We start from the raw sequence: 20,087 nt of genomic DNA on the forward strand, positions 1-20,087 counted from the left end.
GGGAGCCATATTAAAATGTTAATCAGTGTGTCATATCACACACACACACACACACACACACACACACACACACACACACACACACACACACACACACACACGTGGATGACTCGAGGAACAGTTTAATAACAGACACATAACAGCATTTTACTGAGTTATTACTAACTACTGAAACAACATATAGTTCAGCTGACACAGGCGAGCGTTAGCTTAGCTCAGCATCAGGACAGGAACATGAAGGATTAACGTTTCCTCTTCAACACGTTGGTAACAGTCAAATATTGTAAAAGACATTTATCATCTGTGAAATGTTATTCCATGTCGCTATGTTTGGCTTTTCTTCTCATGAACTAATAAGTCATTTTCTCTGAGTCTTTATGGTCCCAACGGGTCAGATGTCCAGAGACGGTATCTCACAGCCGGAGGCAGCATCTACGTTTATATATATATATATATATGTATGTATATATATATATATATATATATATATATATATGTATGTATATGTGCGTATGTGTATATATCTCTATATGTATATATAGAGATATATACACATATGAATGGTTAGCATCAGCGCCACATGGAGTCTGCAGAAGACTTTAAACAACTTTAAGTAAAACTCAGAATGTTAACACATCTCCTCCCCAAAACAGAAGACAACCATTAGTTTCAACATTTCAAAAAATCTGAATATTTTGAGAAAAAAAAAATCAGATTATTTTGAGAAAAAAAGTTCAGAAGAAAAATTTAAATATCTTCAAAATAAAAGTCGGAATATTGTTAGAATAAAAGTAAAATTTCTTCACAATAACTAAATAAAATTCTGCAGTGTTTCATCCTGGATGTGTTGTTGTTGTCGTCGTCATGGCAGCAAGTGCGTGCACGCGGCGAGTTTCTCCCTCAGCGCCGTGCACAGCTCCGTGCACACGCACTGACAGAAGCCGTAGAGGACGAGCAGAAGCAGCGTGGAGGGAACCAGACTCACCATGGCAACGCCGAGACACAACCGACCAATCATCAGCAGGTAGATCCCCAGAGGAAGAGAACTGAAGTATACCTACACACAGACACACACACACACACACACACACACACACACACACACACACACACACACACACACACACACACACACACACACACAGGTTAGGGTTAAAGCCCATGTTGCAGGGTTTATTTTTTTCTAACGAATTTTTGCAATTTGCTTGTTGGTAATAAACATTTAAACTGTTACCCAACAACATCAAATACAAAACGGAATAAAATACGAAAAAGTAGTACTATTTTACAGCGGTTTGCAATGATTCTCCTTTTCCCCACAATGCATTGCATTACGTCACGTTGGGGAGACGACAGACGAAAGCCCCATCTCGATTTCTGCCATTGGTCTTGCCAAATATGGCTTTTGGTCTCGCGAGTCCAGGTGTCTTTATTATGTTTATAATAATATAATAATATTGGAGGGAAAGTGAAACACAGCTTGGACGGGGATGCTGTTCGGCTTTTCACAAGTTTAGACAGCTAGCTAACACTATGCCAACGTTTGCTAACGTTAGCCTAGCCTGCTAGGTAAATATTACGACTGCCTTCGGAGTTTCCTATATCTGCGTCCACGTTGTCAACATAAGACCTGTGGCGTTAGTGCTCCTTTTGTACCATAATTTTTTTGAATGAAATATTGAGCTTCGCTCCTCTGAGATGGGTGGGTTTTTGTTACGTTACACACAAAGCTAACTGGCTATAGTTAGCCTGTACGTACGCTAGCAGACATTAGCTAACGTTGCGTAGCCAGCCAGCAACTTCGGCAGTAGAGTTTCGGCGAGCTAACCACGACAGTATTGTCGCCCACAATCAACCTCTGCTGCTAAAAGCAGTCAACCTGCAGTGATGTTTGAAATGGAGACACATATCGTGCCTCCCTGGAGATCGTGGCCATTACGTTCAGTTATCTGGACGTTAAAGACAAAGGAAGAGTAGCCCAAGGGCGCGCGGCCTGGAGAGACGAGTCCTACCACAAGTCGGTGTGGAGGGGGTGGAAGCCAAGCTACATCTGCGGCGAGCAAACCCGTCTCTGTTCCCCAGTCTGCAGCCCAGGGGAATAAAAACGTTCTGATTCTCAGTTTAAGACCAAGTCTGATCTAGCTACGTGATTCAAGGGATGCCGCACATCGAAAGCCTGGACTGGATGTTTCCACCTCACAGACAACGGACTCGGACATGCCTTAGAAAAGCTTTTCAAGGATACAACGGTGTACAAATGCTTGTACTGTGGAGTATACTGTGAAAATGGTTCTTACGAAATTCTCAGCTAATCATAATCTGTCAAAAATGCATTTTCAAATAGATGTAGAAGTAGCAAAAAGGACAATCTGAAAAAAACAGCAACAATTTTACCTTCCAACATACTGCATTACAACGGCAACAGCAGTACTGTCTACAACATGCTCAACCAACAAAGCTCAGTCTAAAAAGTTTGTACACAACAATATAGATAAAAAGCCTGTCGATTTTAACCTATTCAGGCTAAAATATATTTGCACAGGCAGAACTAGCAGCATTGGCTCTGCACAGCACTGTTATAAAATTAACCATTTTATAGCACAAAGAGGCAACTAAACATGAACCCACACAGCAGAGAAGGCATTTACATACTGCATGACATAGAATCAGACCGAAATCGCACATGTAACAATGCAACAGCATTGTTGCTTCAGGACTACGGTCAGATCATGAGCAGCAAATGGCTACCAGCAGTAAAAGAAAATCAAAGAATGAAAACCTCCAGCCAAGCATTTGAATTATGAAAGATATAATGAAAAGTGGCCAGCAAGGCGCCAAATCTTAGACAGTGTGTCGAGTCCACGGCAGTGACAGGATCAAAGAAAACTAAAAACTAGGTCACTCACAGAGAAGTTAACTTCTTATTTAATGTGGGCACAACACAAATGCTTTTCAGCTAGAAGCCATCATCAGTATTCACCATTTCTTACTAAAATAGGAAGGTTACTAGGTTACTTAAATAATAACGAAAGAAGCATGAAACCCGTTGGACTTAATGTTACCTCTGTGAGGGCCTCCTCTCTCTCTGATTGGCTGTCAGCTCCGCTGGGGAAATGTCTGCACATGCTGCAGAAGAGCTGGTCCTTATTTCCACTGGACTCCATCCAAGAAAACTGTCCGGACCACTTTAAAGAGAAGCCACTGTTGTCGCGGTAACCTTTAACAGTGCATTGCTTAACACATCCATGGTACGTTGTCTAAACAGCCAGCTAGCTAACGTTAGCTGCTGAAGGCAACCCGGAGAGTCTGCCTGTTGTTACCATAGCAACCACATACGTTCCGAAGGCTTCCTAATTTTTTGATCCTTATTCTATGGTTTAAACAGTTTCGTTTTAATCAGAAGAGAAAACACACTAAACACACACAGCTAGTTCTGTTACTATTTCTTTTTTACATACGTTTGAATATTTTCATGAGAAAACAAAACGTATTGATCAAACTTGGCCAGTGCCGCCCTGGCCTATTACTGGCTACGCGCCTGGTGTGTGTGTGTGTGTGTGTTTTTGTGTTTTTTTGTGTTTTCTTCTTCTACAGAACTGTTCCTGAGAGAGGTTTAGTGGAGTACTGACCAGGCAGAGCGCCCCCAGCAGGCAGCGGGGGATGCTGCAGGACTTCCAGGTGCCAAACTTGTTCACTGGCAGGTTGGCGGGCAGCAAGTCGCGGCCGGTCGGCCGAAACAGACTGAGCATGCTCGGAGAGTCCTCGGTGAGCGCCATGACGGAGATCAGCATAAAGTCTGAGTCCACGCTGCCGCCTGACAGACAGAGAGAGAGATTATTAACCAATCAGGAGACAGTCTGACTCCACGCTGCCGCCTGACAGAGAGAGATTATTAACCAATGAGAAGTGAGAGGGTGTTTACCGGGGAGACTGTGGGGACTCAGCAGCATCTCTTCTCCTCTCTTGAATTGATCCTGATGGGACAGAACAGCCAGCATGTAGCGGTCGTCCTCCATCAGCCACACCTGGTAGAGACAGACAGGTTAGAGTCAGACAGGGTAGAGTCAGACAGGTTAGAGACAGACAGGTTAGAGTCAGACAGGTTAGAGACAGACAGGTTAGAGAGAGACAAAAAGCGTCATTGAAAACGGGGAATTTGCACCAGTGGTCTCTCCTCTCTGTTAGTAAAGTGATGATAAAATGTCGGAAAAAAGCGCATCAAAAATCAGTAGAATATGTGTTAACAAACCAAACTTTAGGAGAGGACGATACTGATACAGGAAGTGAACCAAAAACATTTACTTCTCACCTCGTCGTCGGGGACGCGGGTCTCATGGCGACAGAATGGACAGCTGATGATGCACGGCGAGGACTCTCCTGAAAACCAATCAGATCACAAGAGTCACATGGCACTCTGGGTGATTTCAGAATCATGTGATCAGCGATCTCATTAGCTGAATATTGTTGGAGTCCTTAAGTACAAGTTCAAGTCACATCTCTGGAGTTTTCTCTCAAATCCACCAGACTCCATGTAAATAATCAGGACTTTTAGCGTGTATAGAGCCAGCATATCTCCACCAGACTCCATGTAAATAATCAGGACTTTTAGCGTGTATAGAGCCAGCATATTTCCACCAGACTCCATGTAAATAATCAGGACTTTTAGCGTGTATAGAGCCAGCATATCTCCACCAGACTCCATGTAAATAATCAGGACTTTTAGCGTGTATAGAGCCAGCATATCTCCACCAGACTCCATGTAAATAATCAGGACTTTTAGCGTGTATAGAGCCAGCATATCTCCACCAGACTCCATGTAAATAATCAGGACTTTTAGTGTGTATAGAGCCAGCATATCTCCACCAGACTCCATGTAAATAATCAGGACTTTTTAAGCGTGTATAGAGCCAGCATATCTCCACCAGACTCCATGTAAATAATCAGGACTTTTAACGTGTATAGAGCCAGCATATCTCCACCAGACTCCATGAGTCAAATAAAATTCACCACAGTAAATAATCAGGACTTTTAGCGTGTATAGAGCCAGCATATCTCCACCAGACTCCATGTAAATAATCAGGACTTTTAGCGTGTATAGAGCCAGCATACTTCCACCAGACTCCATGTAAATAATCAGGACTTTAGCGTGTATAAGCCGCATATTCAAATGTAAATAATCAGACTTTAGCGTGTATAGAGCCAGCATATCTCCACCAGACTCCATGTAAATAATCAGGACTTTTAGCGTGTATAGAGCCAGCATATCTCCACCAGACTCCATGTAAATAATCAGGACTTTTAGCGTGTATAGAGCCAGCATATCTCCACCAGACTCCATGTAAATAATCAGGACTTTTAGGGCGCGTATAGAGCCAGCATATTTCCACCAGACTCCATGTAAATAATCAGGACTTTTAGCGTGTATAGAGCCAGCATATTTCCACCAGACTCCATGTAAATAATCAGGACTTTTTAGCGTGTATAGAGCCAGCATATCTCCACCAGACTCCATGTAAATAATCAGGACTTTTAGCGTGTATAGAGCCAGCATATTTCCACCAGACTCCATGTAAATAATCAGGACTTTTAGCGTGTATAGAGCCAGCATATCTCCACCAGACTCCATGTAAATAATCAGGACTTTTAGCGTGTATAGAGCCGCATATCTCCACCAGACTCCATGTAAATAATCAGGACTTTAAGCGTGTATAGAGCCAGCATATCTCCACCAGACTCCATGTAAATAATCAGGACTTTTGTATGTATAGAGCCAGCATATTTCCACCAGACTCCATGTAAATAATCAGGACTTTTAGCGTGTATAGAGCCAGCATATCTCCACCAGACTCCTACAGATTATATTAAATAATCAGGACTTTTAGCGTGTATAGAGCCAGCATATCTCCACCAGACTCCATGTAAATAATCAGGACTTTTAGCGTGTATAGAGCCCGCATATCTCCACCAGACTCCATGTAAATAATCAGGACTTTTAGCGTGTATAGAGCCAGCATATCTCCACCAGACTCCATGTAAATAATCAGGACTTTTAGCGTATAGAGCCAGCATATTTCCACCAGACTCCATGTAAATAATCAGGACTTTTAGCGTGTATAGAGCCAGCATATCTCCACCAGACTCCATGTAAATAATCAGGACTTTTAGCCGTATAGAGCCAGCATATCTCCACCAGACTCCATGTAAATAATCAGGACTTTTAGCGTGTATAGAGCCAGCATATCTCCACCAGACTCCATGTAAATAATCAGGACTTTTAGCGTGTATAGAGCCAGCATATCTCCACCAGACTCCATGTAAATAATCAGGACTTTTAGCGTGTATAGAGCCCGCATATTTCCACCAGACTCCATGTAAATAATCAGGACTTTTAGCGTGTAGAGCCAGCATATCTCCACCAGACTCCATGTAAATAATCAGGACTTTTAGCGTGTATAGAGCCAGCATATCTCCACCAGACTCCATGTAAATAATCAGGACTTTAGCGTGTCTAGAGCCAGCATATCTCCACCAGACTCCATGTAAATAATCAGGACTTTTTAGCGTGTATAGAGCCAGCATATCTCCACCAGACTCCATGTAAATAATCAGGACTTTTAGCGTGTATAGAGCCAGCATATTTCCACCAGACTCCATGTAAATAATCAGGACTTTTAGCGTGTCTAGAGCCAGCATATCTCCACCAGACTCCATGTAAATAATCAGGACTTTTAGCGTGTATAGAGCCAGCATATCTCCACCAGACTCCATGTAAATAATCAGGACTTTTAGCGTGTCTAGAGCCAGCATATCTCCACCAGACTCCATGTAAATAATCAGGACTTTTAGCGTGTATAGAGTCAGCATATCTCCACCAGACTCTATGTAAATAATCAGGACTTTTAGCGTGTATAGAGCCAGCATATCTCCACCAGACTCCATGTAAATAATCAGGACTTTTAAGCGTGTCTAGAGCCAGCATATCTCCACCAGACTCCATGTAAATAATCAGGACTTTTAGCGTGTATAGAGCCAGCATATCTCCACCAGACTCCATGTAAATAATCAGGACTTTTAGCGTGTCTAGAGCCAGCATATCTCCACCAGACTCCATGTAAATAATCAGGACTTTTAGCGTGTATAGAGTCAGCATATCTCCACCAGACTCCATGTAAATAATCAGGACTTTTATAGTGTATAGAGTCAGCATATCTCCACCAGACTCCATGTAAATAATCAGGACTTTTAGCGTGTTAGAGCCAGCATATCTCCACCAGACTCCTTAATGTATATAATCAGGACTTTTAGCGTGTATAGAGCCAGCATATCTCCACCAGACTCCATGTGTAAATAATCAGGACTTTTAAGCGTATAGAGCCAGCATATTTCCACCAGACTCCATGTAAATAATCAGGGTCTTTAGCGTGTATAGAGCCAGCATATTTCCACCAGACTCCATGTAAATAATCAGGACTTTTAGCGTGTATAGAGCCAGCATATCTCCACCAGACTCCATGTAAATAATCAGTACTTTTAGCGTGTATAGAGCCAGCATATTTCCACCAGACTCCATGTAAATAATCAGGACTTTTAGCGCGGTCTAGAGCCCGCAATCTTCCACCAGACTCCATGTAAATAATCAGGACTTTTAGCGTGTATAGAGCCAGCATATCTCCACCAGACTCCATGTAAATAATCAGGACTTTTAGCGTGTCTAGAGCCAGCATATCTCCACCAGACTCCATGTAAATAATCAGGACTTTTAGCGTGTATAGAGTCAGCATATCTCCACCAGACTCTATGTAAATAATCAGGACTTTTAGCGTGTATAGAGTCAGCATATCTCCACCAGACTCCATGTAAATAATCAGGACTTTTAGCGTGTATAGAGTCAGCATATCTCCACCAGACTCCATGTAAATAATCAGGACTTTTAGTGTGTATAGAGCCAGCATATCTCCACATGTAAATGGGTGAATTAAGAGTCTATTTCAACCAAACCAGAGTGGTGATTGTTGGAACAGTGGAAAGATGAACCAAGACGGCTTTTGGTAGTTTTATTTAGTTTCTGTCCACTTTGAATGAAGTGTGTTTTACGATGAGAAAAGTAGTGATTATTTACATGGAGTCTGGTAGAAAGTCTGTTTTCCCTGCCAGATGTATTTAGGGGAACTCACCCATGTTGACCATCTTCTTCAGGCAGCGGGCGCAGATGAGGTGTCGGCAGCGCAGCAGTTTGGGTTTACGGCTGCGAGCGTCGTAGCGGCTGAAGCAGATCTTACACTCCAGTTCCTCCAGAGATGGAGCCCAGGTCTGCACCTGAACGCACCATAACTACAGTTAATCAGGTCTGCACCAGAACGCCCCATAACTACAGTTAATGACCCAGATCTGCACCTGAACGCACCATAACTACAGTTAATCATGTTTGCACCTTAATGCACCATAACTACAGTTAACCAAGTCGGCACCTGAACGCTAAATAAAAAAAAAAAAAAAAATAAAAAAAAATACCTATAATATATTAATTTTTATAAAAAAAAAAAAATCTGCACCTGAACGCACCATAACTACAGTTAATCACATTTGCACCTGAATGCACCTTAACTACAGTTAATCAGGTCTGCACCTGAACGCACCATAACTAAAGTTAATCAGGTCTGCACCTGAATGCACCATAACTACAGTTAATGACCCAGCGTTGAAAGAAAGAAGGAATCTAACCTTGGTATCCATCTCTGGTCCAGGCTCCGCCCCCTTCAGCAGACTCATCCTATTGGCTGCTGTCTTCACCTGAACCAGGAAGGTGAGTTCAACTGTCAGCTGACTGGAAGACAACCAATCAGAAAGCACCGCGGGGTGAAACTAACTTTCTGACTCAGCAGCCAAGAATCTTTTTTACTGGCCAAAATATTAAATTTAATGTTGTTTCAAACCAATCTTTGTGGTTTATCCTCTGTTTTAATTGCGCTTATATTTAGATAAAAGATATATAGATGTATATATAGATATATAGAAGGCTAGCTGACTCCACAGACTGGCTCATCATCACAAGCTAAACGCTGTATTCTTCAATGATGATTGGTCGGAGTAGCAGGTACCTACCTGACTCCAGATCAGCTGAGCAGTCTGACAGTCGGAGAGGACGCCCATCTACAGAGACAGAGAGAGACAGACAGGTCAGAGAGACAGACAGGTTAGTGAGAGACAGACAGGTTTGCGAGAGAGACAGGGAGACAGACAGTGAGTATCATCTTGTACTAACCATGTACAAAAGCAGAGTACAAAGGTAGGCTATATATTTATTTTGTCTCCTCAGAAACACACTCACACACACACACACACACACACACACACTGCAGCTGTGATGTAACCGGGGAAGGGGACTCTGGGGATGCTGATGTTGCTATAGCAACAGCTCTACCTGCAGCTGAACCACCAATGAGATCAGATCAGCTGGTTCCCGGCAGACCAGACTCCATGTAACTTTATCAAGATTTAATCATGTATTCTCATGTTTACACAATATGATCTCACTTGTATTTATTTCATGTACTAATATTTACAGTATGAGTAGTATAGTGTGTAAGAAACCCAGAACTTCAGTTTTTATAAGCTGCCGACCCCAAAAACTGAGCTTTAATGAAGACCAAAGTGGAAACAGAAGTGAGGAATCAGCAGGGAGAACATGGACAGACACTAAGATAACGTGATGTCCGTTACGTGTTAGTCAGCTAAAGCATTTTGTTATCAAGTCAGATATCTAAATGTCAGTTTTATGCTATATTAGTCTATATCCTTGACGTTCCCCTACAGGGATTGCTCCGGTGCTGCAGGAAAGTCCGCTGGATGCATGTATTGTCCGTCCCCTTCCTCTGTCTCTGTGTTGGGGTTCTAACCTCCGGCTGATTTGTGAGGACTATGGTTAACTGCTCCTGAGATCTCTGCAGGGTAAATCCAGACAGCTAGCTAGACTGTCTGTCTGCCTGTCTGTCTAACTGCTCCTGAGATCTCTGCAGGGTAAATCCAGACAGCTAGCTAGACTGTCTGTCTGTCTAACTGCTCCTGAGATCTCTGCAGGGTAAATCCAGACAGCTAGCTAGACTGTCTGTCTGTCTGTCTGTCTGTCTAACTGCTCCTCAGATCTCTGCAGGGTAAATCCAGACAGCTAGCTAGACTGTCTGTCTGTCTGTCTGTCTGTCTAACTTGCTCCTCAGATCTCTGCAGGGTAAATCCAGACAGCTAGCTACGACTGTCTGTCTGTCTGTCTGTCTGTTAACTGCTCCTCAGATCTCTGCAGGGTAAATCCAGACAGCTAGCTAGACTATCTGTCTGTCTGTCTGTCTGTCTGTCTAACTGCTCCTGAGATCTCTGCAGGGTAAATCCAGACAGCTAGCTAGACTGTCTGTCTGTCTGTCTGTCTAACTGCTCCTCAGATCTCTGCAGGGTAGATCCAGACAGCTAGCTAGACTGTCTGTCTGTCTGTCTGTCTGTCTAACTGCTCCTCAGATCTCTGCAAGGTAAATCCAGACAGCTAGCTAGACTATCTGTCTGTCTGTCTGTCTGTCTGTCTGTCTGTCTAACTGCTCCTCAGATCTCTGCAGGGTAAATCCAGACAGCTAGCTAGACTGTCTGTCTGTCTGTCTAACTGCTCCTCAGATCTCTGCAGGGTAAATCCAGACAGCTAGCTAGACTATCTGTCTGTCTGTCTGTCTGTCTGTCTGTCTGTCTGTCTGTCTGTCTAACTGCTCCTCAGATCTCTGCAGGGTAAATCCAGACAGCTAGCTAGACTGTCTGTCTGTCTGTCTGTCTGTCTGTCTGTCTGTCTGTCTAACTGCTCCTCAGATCTCTGCAGGGTAAATCCAGACAGCTAGCTAGACTATCTGTCTGTCTGTCTGTCTGTCTGTCTGTCTAACTGCTCCTCAGATCTCTGCAGGGTAAATCCAGACAGCTAGCTAGACTGTCTAAATCCAGACAGCTAGCTAGACTGTCTGTCTGTCTGTCTGTCTGTCTGTCTGTCTGTCTAACTGCTCCTCAGATCTCTGCAGGGTAAATCCAGACAGCTATCTAGACTGTCTGTCTGTCTGTCTGTCTCACTGCTCCTGAGATCTCTGCAGGGTAGATCCAGACAGCTAGCTAGACTGTCTGTCTGTCTGTCTGTCTGTCTAACTGCTCCTCAGATCTCTGCAGGGTAAATCCAGACAGCTAGCTAGACTATCTGTCTGTCTGTCTGTCTGTCTGTCTGTCTGTCTAACTGCTCCTCAGATCTCTGCAGGGTAAATCCAGACAGCTAGCTAGACTGTCTGTCTGTCTGTCTGTCTAACTGCTCCTCAGATCTCTGCAGGGTAAATCCAGACAGCTAGCTAGACTGTCTGTCTGTCTGTCTGTCTGTCTGTCTAACTGCTCCTCAGATCTCTGCAGGGTAAATCCAGACAGCTAGCTAGACTATCTGTCTGTCTGTCTGTCTGTCTAACTGCTCCTCAGATCTCTGCAGGGTAAATCCAGACAGCTAGCTAGACTGTCTGTCTGTCTGTCTGTCTGTCTGTCTGTCTGTCTGTCTAACTGCTCCTCAGATCTCTGCAGGGTAAATCCAGACAGCTAGCTAGACTATCTGTCTGTCTGTCTGTCTAACTGCTCCTCAGATCTCTGCAGGGTAAATCCAGACAGCTAGCTAGACTATCTGTCTGTCTGTCTGTCTGTCTGTCTAACTGCTCCTCAGATCTCTGCAGGGTAAATCCAGACAGCTAGCTAGACTATCTGTCTGTCTGTCTGTCTAACTGCTCCTCAGATCTCTGCAGGGTAAATCCAGACAGCTAGCTAGACTATCTGTCTGTCTGTCTGTCTAACTGCTCCTCAGATCTCTGCAGGGTAAATCCAGACAGCTAGCTAGACTATCTGTCCAATCAGTTTTCTGTTGCACGACTAAAACTACTTTAGTGTATGTGTGTGTGTGCATGTGTGTGTGTGTGTGTGCGTGTGTGTGTGTGTGTGCATGTGAGTGTGTGTGTGTGTGCGTGTGTGTATGTGTGTGTACGTGTGTGTGAGTGTGTGTGTGTGCATGTGAGTGTGTGTGTGTGTGTGCATGTGAGTGTGTGTGTGAATGTGAGTGTGTGTGTGTGTGTGAGTGTGTGTGTGTGTGTGCATGTGAGTGTGTGTGTGAATGTGAGTGTGTGTGTGTGTGAGTTTTATTGAAATCTCAATATGGACTAGTGCAATATCCAATATATATATATATATATATATATATATATATATACCTGTATATATATACCTGTGTGATGCTGTAGATGCTGTGTATTAATATATATACCTGTAGATGCTGTGTATAATAGAATATAATATATATGTACCTGTATAAGTTGGAGTCTGTCAGGCTGAAGCAACACCGCGGCCGTCGCTCGTCATCAGTCTCAGTAATGGTGAGGGTCTCGCGCCTCAGCAGCTGCGGGGAAGCTAACAGGCTAGCAGGCTAACGGTTACCGTAGTTACTGTGTCCGTAGTGTCTCCGGTCCGTCGGTCTCTGTCGGTGACTCCCCGTCTGTCCTCTGTCTCTCTGCTGCTCACTGACTCACTGCAGCGCGCGCCCGGAGGCAGGAGACGGGGTTACCATGGCAACCGGGGGTCTAGAAGGGCTACAGCTAACACCAACACGACTCATTACGTTCAGATTACGTTTAGGAAAAAGATTAACGCACTCCCTGAAAGAAAGGGTTTAAATGTATATTACTGTATTTGTCTAGTTTAATTTTGCGTCACTTCCGGCCGTAGATGTAACCCTTCCAGCCATTCATTTATTTATTTCCATGGTATTTTCTTCTCTTGTGTCCCTGTTTATTAATGTCTAATCTATGTTTGTACCTTTGTATCAGAACTTCTGTACAATAAAGAATTAACTAGAAAAAACAAAATAATTAATACTTAAAACAGAGAGTTTTTGTTATAAAATGAAATCCCTGGAAATAAATAAAAGTGTGTATTATTATATTTATATAGTATGACTGTGTTTATTGAATAAACTGTTACACAGAGGGAACCATGTGTGTGAAGGTAGGAACTCTTTACTGTGTGTCCTTGTTTGGGTCGGATCGCTGCCGTACGTCACTTCCTGTGAATCTCTGATAAAGAAGAGCCTGGCGGCGGGAACTCCGCAGGTTAAATTTTTTGGGTTTGTTTGGTGAATCCGTCTGAATCGGAGCCATCAGAACCGCAAACATGGTGAGTGTTTACCGGGCGGAGTATCCGCTACCTGTGGGCTGCGGGGGTTACCAGATTTATACCGGATTTATACGGGTTGACTGTAATAATGGCGGAAGATTTGGATGAACGTCGGTTGATCGTCAGCCTCCTCGCGCCGTCTCAAACAGTTGTTAAACCCATCAGATATCCCATCAGCAATCACACAATGTTCAGTCTTTCGCTACGTTAACGAGTTTCTGTCTGTAAACACCGCGTTTAGCCCGTTAAACGGTAGCGCTGCGGTGTTGTGAGAACTTTGGTTTCATGAATGAAAACTGCCTCCATGTTTGTTTTAACTGCGCCGTTAACGTAACATTTACCGGGTAAATGTTTGTTCACACCGGAGACCAACGTTTCCGGGTGTAGCATCACTAATAGAATATAATACTGTAACCTCTTAGCTACATGCTATCGGAGCTACAAGCTAACCGATACTACGCATGCGTTGATATGAATGCATCCAGTAATAAAGTATTGACCCGTAGAGTCACTGTACTCAGGGCTAAGGCTTATATCAGTGTATATGTTAGTGTGTCTGGCCTGGCAGATACTTATCAATATGATTAGGGTTATAGGTTGTTTACAGCAGTGATAGGGGTCAGCCATCTTTAACTCCTGGAGCACGTTCAGCCAGACCAAACTAACACCCTGTTGTGTACGAGCACATGCTCAACCTGTTTAATACCATCCTGCAGTGATTTTACTCGTTTGAGGAAGACTTAAGTCTGATTTATGGTTGTGTGGAGGCTTCACACAGAGCTTTCTCCAAAGCCTACATTAGTATTATAGTATTAGAGTCTTTCTTTCTTGTGTGTGTGTCTCTCTGAGATTGGAAGTTAAAGGGTCCGTCTGATGGTCTCTGGTTCTGTGTTGGTGCTGATGTCATAGTAACACATGTCTCTGATTGGTTCCAGACGGTGGGTAAGAGCAGTAAGATGCTGCAGCATATTGACTTCAGGATGAGGTGCATCCTGCAGGACGGCCGAATCTTCATCGGCACCTTCAAGGCCTTCGACAAACACATGAACCTCATCCTGTGTGACTGTGACGAGTTCAGGAAGATCAAGTAAGTCTCATAACTCGGAGGTTAAAGGTCGTCAACGCACACATTTATTAACCCGGTAGTTTAAAGGGGATAAGCTTCGCTTCAGAACTCAAACCTCCTATGTCGCCATTTTGATGCTACAAAGCCATCACCTCCCGTTAGCATCCCATTGGCTCCCATTCATTCTGACGTCACTTTGACAGAGAATAACTTTACATCTGAAGCGTTTAAAGACTCTATTTGTCCGTTGTTTATTTCTAAAGAAACACAACAATGTATAAAAGGCTCCATTACCTTGTAGCTCACGTTATGGCTCCGTAGCAGACACTTTTATAACAATAGGCTAACGATTGGGTCATAACCACGAGACTTACTGTCACACAGTAGAGGAATTACAGTACAGGAGAAGCTCACAGGCAGTTTGGACTTCAATTATCTGTTTAGGTTTAATGACTAATGTTAACTAGCATGTTAGTGATCAGTAATTACTAATGTTAACTAGCATGTTAGTGATCAGTAATGACTAATGTTAACTAGCATGTTAGTGATCAGTAATGACTAATGTTAACTAGCATGTTAGTGATCAGTAATGACTAATGTTAACTAGCATGTTAGTGATCAGTAATTACTAATGTTAACTAGCATGTTAGTGATCAGTAATGACTAATGTTAACTAGCATGTTAGTGATCAGTAATGACTAATGTTAACTAGCATGTTAGTGATCAGTAATTAGCCTGTGCCCATGTTATCTCCTTACATATACCTACGCTCTCCGTCTCTGTAAGATTGGGAATGATTGAGATTTCTCTCGGCACAGCTACCAGAAGACTTCACACTTTCAGACAGGTTGCTCACCTCACATCTACGTTGTCTCTCTCAGTTGGAGGCTGCTCAGTAACACTCAGCCCCACCAGGAAAAGGGCTTCTAATATCCTTCACTGGTCTCCGTCCAGAGACAAGGGATCTGTTGGTCCATTCTTATATAGTCTATGGGTAGTTTGGGCAAAATCGCCCACATTTGGTTCACAACTATGTGAGTAGATTTGCGTAGACCCAATACAGTCTGCTCAAATTATTTAAAGCTGCTTTGTTTTTTTTAACACTGAGCTACAGACAAAAGGCAGACAGATCAGTATCAGGGGACACTAAAAGTTTGATCAGAGAATATAATAGGAACTTAATCAATGAACAGGAAAGAGGATAAAATGAGACTAAAACTGTTCCAGAAATCATTTGTCCAGCAGCCTCTTAATGTCGCAGTTCCGAACCTGTCGCGCGACAATGTGGCGTTAAAATGCCGTAGAGCTCGCCGGCGCGGCAGTATTTAAAGTGTGCGACCAGAGGTACGCGCAAGACAAAGCGGAAACGGGAAGCATGGACTGGTTGAGGGTAACGTGATGCCAGGACTCTCGGAGCGACTGCAGGTCTCTCTAGTAAACTTACCTGGTTAAGATGAGTTCTTTGATAGTGAATGAAGGGCTTGATCCGATGAAGTAGGTCATTGAATCGTTGTGCAGACATTCTGAAGTATTCAAAGTGCTTCTCTTCGTCTATATCCTCGTTTGTTTCACCAGGATATTGATATTTGTCTGGGTTTATTCTAAGGACCAACAGTCCACCTTCTTTTTCTTAGCAAGAAGGCTCTGAATCAGCTGTTCTTCCTCATCCATTGACTCCAATATCATCTGAGCCACTGACGTCAGTGCTGCTGCCAGTTCTGCCCTTTTTCGTCGGTAGCCTTTCCTCATTAGCGCCACCTCTGTTCAGGAGAAGACTGCAACTGGTGTCACGACCACCACGCGTCAGTATAAATGGTTACGGTGCTCCCATGATGTCACAATGTTGCGTGACAGGTCGGGAATGGCGAGTATACTGGTTGTCTGGGGTCAGCACTGAGGCATGCTGGGTAATGGTTGTGTGTTTGTGTCCTCCAGGCCGAAGAACTCCAAGCAGCCGGAGCGAGAGGAGAAGAGGGTTCTAGGTCTCGTTCTGCTGCGGGGGGAGAACCTGGTCTCCATGACGGTCGAGGGCCCGCCCCCTAAAGATGTAAGAGCCAATCAGACGGACTGAAATATTTCCTTATGAAACACTTTATCATCATATTTATACAAATATCAAACGCTTCGACTCAAACACCATGACATGGTCAGCATGACATCTTTAAATCTAAACTTCCTCATCCCTCCCTCTGTCTGTCTGTCTCGCTCACTATCGGTCTCTCACTGTCTCTCTTTCTTTGTCTCTGTCTCTCTCTCACTATCGGTCTCTCACTGTCTCTCTTTCTTTGTCTCTGCTCTCTCTCACTATCGGTCTCTCACTGTCTCTCTTTCTTTGTCTCTGTCTCTCTCTCACTATCGGTCTCTCACTGTCTCTCTTTCTTTGTCTCTGTCTGTCCCTCTTTGTCTGTCTCTCACGGTCTTTCTTTCTTTGTCTCTGTCTCTCTCTCACTATCGGTCTCTCACTGTCTCTCTTTCTTTGTCTCTGTCTTGCTCTCACTATCGGTCTCTCACTGTCTCTCTTTCTTTGTCTCTGTCTCTCTCTCACTATCGGTCTCTCACGGTCTCTCTTTCTTTGTCTCTGTCTTGCTCTCACTATCGGTCTCTCACTGTCTCTCTTTCTTTGTCTCTGTCTCTCTCTCACTATCGGTCTCTCACTGTCTCTTTCTTTGTCTCTCTCTCACTATCGGTCTCTCACTGTCTCTCTTTCTCGCTCGGTCTGTCTCTGTCTCTTTCTTTGTCTCTGTCTCTCTCTCACTATCGGTCTGTCTCTGTCTCTTTCTTTGTCTCTGTCTCTCTCTCACTATCTGTCTGTCTCTGTCTCTTTCTTTGTCTCTGTCTGTCCCTCTTTGTCTGTCTCTTTCTCTGTCTTTCTGTTGGTCTCTCTGTCTCTCTAAAAAGCAGTTTACAGAAAATGCATATATAGTACACAATCGCATATTAAACACATAGTAGGTGTCTCATAGATTATATACTGCACTCATAGGCATACAACACATTACAAAACCATTACATAACACAATATAATGACTGTACAATCCATACATGTCTCTCTCTCTTCTTTGTCTGTCTCTCAAATTCAAAGAGCCTTCATTAGTATGACCATATTCAGACAAAGTATTGCTGAAGCACATTTACATATTTTAAGATCCAGTTAATAAACTGTCTCTCTCTCTCTCTCCCCTCAGACGGGAATAGCTCGCGTCCCATTGGCCGGTGTGGCCGGAGGTCCCGGTGTGGGCCGTGCGGCTGGTCGTGGTGTCCCGGCCGGTGCTCCGATGCCTCAGGCCCCGGCCGGACTCGCCGGCCCCGTGAGAGGAGTAGGCGGGCCATCGCAGCAGGTAACCATGGCAACATTAACCGGCGCCGTGCTCGGCCGTGTGCGAGTATTCGGGTGTTAACGGCTTCCTGTCTGTCTGCAGGTGATGACTCCGCAGGGCAGAGGGACGGTTGCTGCGGCAGCAGCCGGAGCCAGCATCGCCGGCGCTCCCACCCAGTACCCTCCGGGACGCGGAGCCCCGCCCCCGATGGGCCGGGGAGCCCCACCCCCAGGTAGACATCGGATTCTGATTGGCTGTCATAGCATAGGAAAAGGGAGGCTGAACTTACTCCTTTTTAGATCTGAGTCTGTGTGCTGATTGGTTGTTTCCCTGGCCCCTCCCCCTGCAGGTATGATGGGCCCGCCTCCCGGCATGCGCCCACCAATGGGTCCTCCGATGGGGATGCCTCCGGGCAGAGGAGCCCCGATGGGGATGCCTCCCCCAGGCATGAGGCCGCCTCCGCCCGGCATGAGAGGTAACACCATGACACGTTCAGGGACTTTAAATAAAAACAGACAGGCGTCCTCCCTCAGGAAAATGTCACGTTTCCCCCGTACATTTAGTCTCTTTGGGGTTGTTTGGAGTCTCTGGTGCCAGTTTGATTAATCATGTGACCTTCTCTTTTTCAGGACCACCTCCTCCCGGGATGAGACCGCCCCCCCGGCCCTGAGGAAGTCCCTGCCCCCTCACACTCACCTGCTGTATAGATATTTCTTTTTTTTTTGGTTTTTTTTAAAATCTTGTTTGTTTTTTAATAAAGTTTCTCCAGGATGGTTTAAATTCTGCTTTCTGTTTCTGTCTCTATGGTAACCAGTTCAATAAAAGTCTGGACCAATCAGAGCTCAGATGAACTCTGATATTCAAGTCAACTAGTGTTAATTTTGTCACCTATATTTTTTTTTTATTTAGACTTGTGCCATTTGTCCTTGTTGGATTTAGTCATTCACATAACTTTGTTTTGTTAGTCTAGTTTTAGTCAACATATTTTAGTCTTTTAAATTATTTCTGATAACCTTTTTCAGTCAAATAGTGTTTCACACATCTCAGATACTGGTCAAATGTTCTAAACCACTTACTGAATGATTTTTGGTGAATGCAGCTTTGTTAAATGTGTCTGGTTTTCTGATTTTAAGAGACACATTCACAGATGATTAACTTGTTCTGAAGAGTATTTTATTTTGAACAAACATAATTCAAAAGCTGAACTGACTTGACAAGTTACAATGTTTATGCCTTCTCATTTTTCTGTTCAGAGCAGAAATAAAGAATAGACCTAGTGTACTGTAGGCCTAAAATATAATCTATTAACATTCAGTAAGTCACTTGTTGGCACAAAGGAACAGTTGTCTGCTTTGTTAGGGATTCAACCATAGACTTAATATACAGGGTCAGGACCATAGACTTAATATTATACAGGGTCAGGACCATAGACTTAATATTATACAGGGTCAGGACCATAGACTTAATATTATACAGGGTCAGGACCATAGACTGTTATTATTATACAGGGTCAGGACCATAGACTTTTATATAAGGGAATAATTAAATATACAGGGTCAGACATAGATTTATTATACAGGGTCAGGACCATAGACTTAATATTATACAGGAGATAGATAATTATAAGGCGACCATAGACTGTTAATATTATACAGGGTCAGGACCATAAACTGTTAATATTATACAGGGTCAGGACCATAGACTGTTAATATTATACAGGGTCAGGACCATAGACTGTTAATATTATACAGGGTCAGGACCATAGACTGTTAATATTATACAGGGTCAGACATAGATATAATAAAGAAAATATATAAGGTCAGGACCATAGACTGTTAATATTATACAGGGTCAGGACCATAGATTTAATATTATACAGGGTCAGGACCATAGACTGTTAATATTATACAGGGTCAGACCATAGACGTTAATATTATACAGGGTCAGGACCATAGACTGTTATTATACAGGGTCAGGACCATAGACTTAATATTATACAGGGTCAGGACCATAGACTTAATATTATACAGGGTCAGGACCATAGACTGTTAATATTATACAGGGTCAGGACCATAGACTTAATATTATACAGGGTCAGGACCATAGACTGTTAATATTATACAGGGTCAGGACCATAGACTGTTAATATTATACAGGGTCAGGACCATAGACTGTTAATATTATACAGGGTCAGGACCATAGACTTAATATTATACAGGGTCAGGACCATAGACTGTTAATATTATACAGGGTCAGGACCATAGACTGTTAATATTATACAGGGTCAGGACCATAGACTTATTATTATACAGGGTCAGGACCATAGACTGTTAATATTATACAGGGTCAGGACCATAGACTGTTAATATTATACAGGGTCAGGACCATAGACTTAATATTATACAGGGTCAGGACCATAGACTGTTAATATTATACAGGGTCAGGACCATAGACTGTTAATATTATACAGGGTCAGGACCATAGACTGTTAA

The 20,087-nt window shown here is 43.4% G+C and overlaps 2 protein-coding genes across 6 annotated transcripts; one reads left to right on the forward strand and one right to left on the reverse strand.

Moving 5' to 3' along the window:
• Nucleotides 1–102: 102 nt before the first annotated feature.
• On the reverse strand, nucleotides 103–12,605 carry LOC120556792 (E3 ubiquitin-protein ligase RNF182). Of its 5 annotated transcripts, none has more exons than XM_039796517.1 (9): nucleotides 12,478–12,605; nucleotides 9,103–9,150; nucleotides 8,722–8,790; nucleotides 8,175–8,316; nucleotides 4,310–4,377; nucleotides 3,923–4,025; nucleotides 3,630–3,814; nucleotides 3,063–3,185; nucleotides 103–1,057 (listed from the first exon to the last, which is right to left on the reverse strand). In XM_039796517.1, the coding sequence occupies exons 2-9, from the start codon at nucleotides 9,148–9,150 to the stop codon at nucleotides 863–865; spliced, it is 933 nt and encodes a 310-aa protein (XP_039652451.1). In that variant the 5' UTR covers nucleotides 12,478–12,605; the 3' UTR covers nucleotides 103–862. The 5 variants fall into 5 exon arrangements, with proteins under 5 accessions (XP_039652451.1, XP_039652454.1, XP_039652450.1 ...); XM_039796520.1 differs by having other exon boundaries at nucleotides 8,722–8,824; XM_039796516.1 differs by having other exon boundaries at nucleotides 12,348–12,605.
• Nucleotides 12,606–13,061: 456 nt separating this feature from the next.
• On the forward strand, nucleotides 13,062–18,380 carry snrpb (small nuclear ribonucleoprotein polypeptides B and B1). The gene is made up of 7 exons (XM_039799169.1): nucleotides 13,062–13,212; nucleotides 14,148–14,299; nucleotides 16,214–16,325; nucleotides 17,464–17,616; nucleotides 17,698–17,827; nucleotides 17,945–18,070; nucleotides 18,225–18,380. Exons 1-7 carry the CDS (start codon nucleotides 13,210–13,212, stop codon nucleotides 18,263–18,265), a joined length of 717 nt encoding a protein of 238 aa, XP_039655103.1. The 5' UTR covers nucleotides 13,062–13,209; the 3' UTR covers nucleotides 18,266–18,380.
• The last annotated feature ends 1,707 nt before the right edge of the window (nucleotides 18,381–20,087 follow it).

The sequence above is a fragment of the Perca fluviatilis genome, chromosome 4, assembly GCF_010015445.1.
Source record: "Perca fluviatilis chromosome 4, GENO_Pfluv_1.0, whole genome shotgun sequence".
In the NCBI taxonomy this organism is placed as follows: Eukaryota; Metazoa; Chordata; class Actinopteri; order Perciformes; family Percidae; genus Perca; species Perca fluviatilis.